The sequence below is a fragment of the Neltuma alba genome, unplaced genomic scaffold (assembly GCF_004799145.2).
Source record: "Neltuma alba isolate B1F8T4 unplaced genomic scaffold, ASM479914v2 tig00012878_pilon, whole genome shotgun sequence".
Taxonomy (NCBI): domain Eukaryota; kingdom Viridiplantae; phylum Streptophyta; class Magnoliopsida; order Fabales; family Fabaceae; genus Neltuma; species Neltuma alba.
In genome coordinates this window covers 19,279-21,681 of record NW_021637255.1, presented here as the reverse complement: position 1 = coordinate 21,681, position 2,403 = coordinate 19,279, and the positions used below count along the sequence as shown (strand labels likewise).

The 2,403-nt window shown below is 46.5% G+C and overlaps 1 protein-coding gene across 1 annotated transcript; it reads right to left on the bottom strand.

Moving 5' to 3' along the window:
- Positions 1–402: 402 nt before the first annotated feature.
- Positions 403–2,146, bottom strand: LOC114732127 (thaumatin-like protein 1). The gene is made up of 3 exons (XM_028919420.1): positions 1,786–2,146; positions 1,017–1,683; positions 403–745 (listed from the first exon to the last, which is right to left on the bottom strand). Exons 1-3 carry the CDS (start codon positions 1,856–1,858, stop codon positions 547–549), a joined length of 939 nt encoding a protein of 312 aa, XP_028775253.1. The 5' UTR covers positions 1,859–2,146; the 3' UTR covers positions 403–546.
- Positions 2,147–2,403: the final 257 nt, after the last annotated feature.

Genomic DNA, 2,403 nt, shown 5'->3' with positions numbered 1-2,403 from the left:
TGTCTCTGGACGCATCCTGTCCTTGTTGGCCAATTAAAAGGAAAACTGTGCATATCTTCATTCGATTGAATCTAACATTTGCCGCTGGCTGCTACAGTCAGAAAGCGATATAATCTACATTACCCAGAAAAAGATTGGAAGAGAAGATCCTTTCTTTCCCTGATTCCTTTTAGCTCTTTTTCGCCCCTCTTCTTTTATATCTCATTTTCTCAGTAACATTGAGGGAGCTTAAAAAGGCCACAAACGTCAACACCCACCAATCTCTCAGGCTTCTCGCTAAATTTACAACTTAGAAAATAACTTGGTCACATTGTTTACATTATAATCACTTTCAAGGGCTCATAAAGTGGGGAAAACAATAAAGAACGAAATCCGCAACTCATGAATAATTAATTACATAGAAATGTGAATAATCTCAGTAGCATTGTTTAATTTAACCCCACGGTGACGTGGGTGATTGATCTATTCCTGTGTCTCAGAAAGGTAGATGAGGATGATGACAAAGCGAGATGTCGTGGGATGGGGGAAGGACATTTTTTCCAGAGACTAGAACACTAAAAAGGAAAGAATGATAGTAAGAGCCACAAAAAATGCAGATTTTGGAGCCCCTTGATGATGATTTCTCGGAGAAGCCCCTGTTGCCATATTAGCTAGCCATGAAGTCGAGGCGAGTGCACCTTCTTCCACTGATGATCCCGAAGAGGAATCCGTTCCTGCTGGCGACGAACCCGTCGAAGACTTAAGGCTGCAACACAATAACACAAACCCTATAAAAATTCCAATCCTAAGCCATTGCATTCTCACGTTTTATAAAAGTCACACGCGGGATTGTGCTTCATTATGAGGGAACATTTGAATCAGTCAAGTGTACAGCGAACAAATAGAAAGAGGAAGGTTATGTGGTGATGCTAGGGTTAGAAGCATGACGGCCGAATGCATTACAGGTAGGTGAAAGTGAATGAGGGCAAGAAGCGTAGAAAAGAAGGAAAAAACCAGAAAGGTAAGGGAGCACCGACCTTGGGGAAGAAGAAGGACAGAATGTGACGGTATAGTCGGCAGCTGTGCAAGTAAAGGTACTGGTAGCATCATCGTAGGCATAACTATACGATTTCGGGCACGCCGACTTGAACATCGCCGAGTACGTCGACGGTTTGCATGTCGACGGCGAACCATACTCTCCGTTACAGCAATACTCCGGCTTCCCAAACGCCCCGCATGCACTGTTACACGCGTCGCCGCCCTCCACCCTCAGCTCTGACGGACACCGCCGGTTCAGATCCTCCACGCAGCCTGTACTCGAGCAGGATCCCGAGCCGCCGCTCGCTTCCACTGTCATCGGCAGGTTGAAGCCGTCGACAAGGCTGACGTCGTAGTAGTCCTGGGAGCCGGACGAGCCAAGTGTGAACTCGGCTAGCGTCGCCGGAGGCGTGGCGCCGGAGCCGTTGCACTGGATTTGGCCGGAGCCGCAGTCGCCGGTGGCACAAGTTCCGCGACCGGACTCATCGAATTTGCAGTCGGTTCGGGCCCAGAATCTGCCGGACCAACCCGTAGGGGCTTGGAAGCTTTTGGAGCTCCCTTTGGCCAGCTCGAATCCCGTGCTGCCGATGTCTGGTTTTCCTAGAATTCCCGGCCATACTGTGTAATCACACTTATTCACGAACGTGAATGTAGCACCCGAAATTCCTGAATGAATAGTGCAGAACAGAGCAAGAAAAGTCAGTTTCATTAACTTTTGTGTTGAGGTTAATTAGACACCCAGACTATCCCAGTTTAATCCAAATTTACCTTTAAAAATAAGAAAAAGGAAGAAACAGAAGAGCAATTGAGGAGAATGCAGAAAGTACGATAACAGAGCCATTGTTGCTATCGTCTGATGTCGCAGCTGAATGTGTAAAAAGAATTGATATGATGGTAATAAAATTTAAATGAGGCCAAGAGCTCAAATGCTGAACTAGGAGGTCCTGCGCCTGCCTCTTGCCGGCCAGACGCAAAACTTAGTGGATAAAGAAGCAGAGGCAGAGATTGGGCAGATGGCACAGCAGGAATGAGGTGCAAAATACTAAATTCAGAAGATTCTCTGGGCAACGGGTATACGTTCTCACTCTCTTTCTGAGAAGAAAAAGAGCGAAGGGAAGAGGAAGTGGTGAGGGGAGTTGTAGAGCGGTGCCCCGCATTATATTTATAGACCCAAAAAGGAGAGAGTTAGGAACAACCGCCACAGTTATTCACTGCAGCTCAGAGTTCAGATAATGGAGAGAGAGAGGAGGTACGAAGTTTTACCTCACCCCCAATTCTTCATTCGTTGGTGCAGTGGAAAACTGTATATCCCACCAGCTCAAAAAAAAAAAAGAAAAAACAAAAGGAAAACTGTATATCCCACACCATGACTGGCTAGAGGCCAAA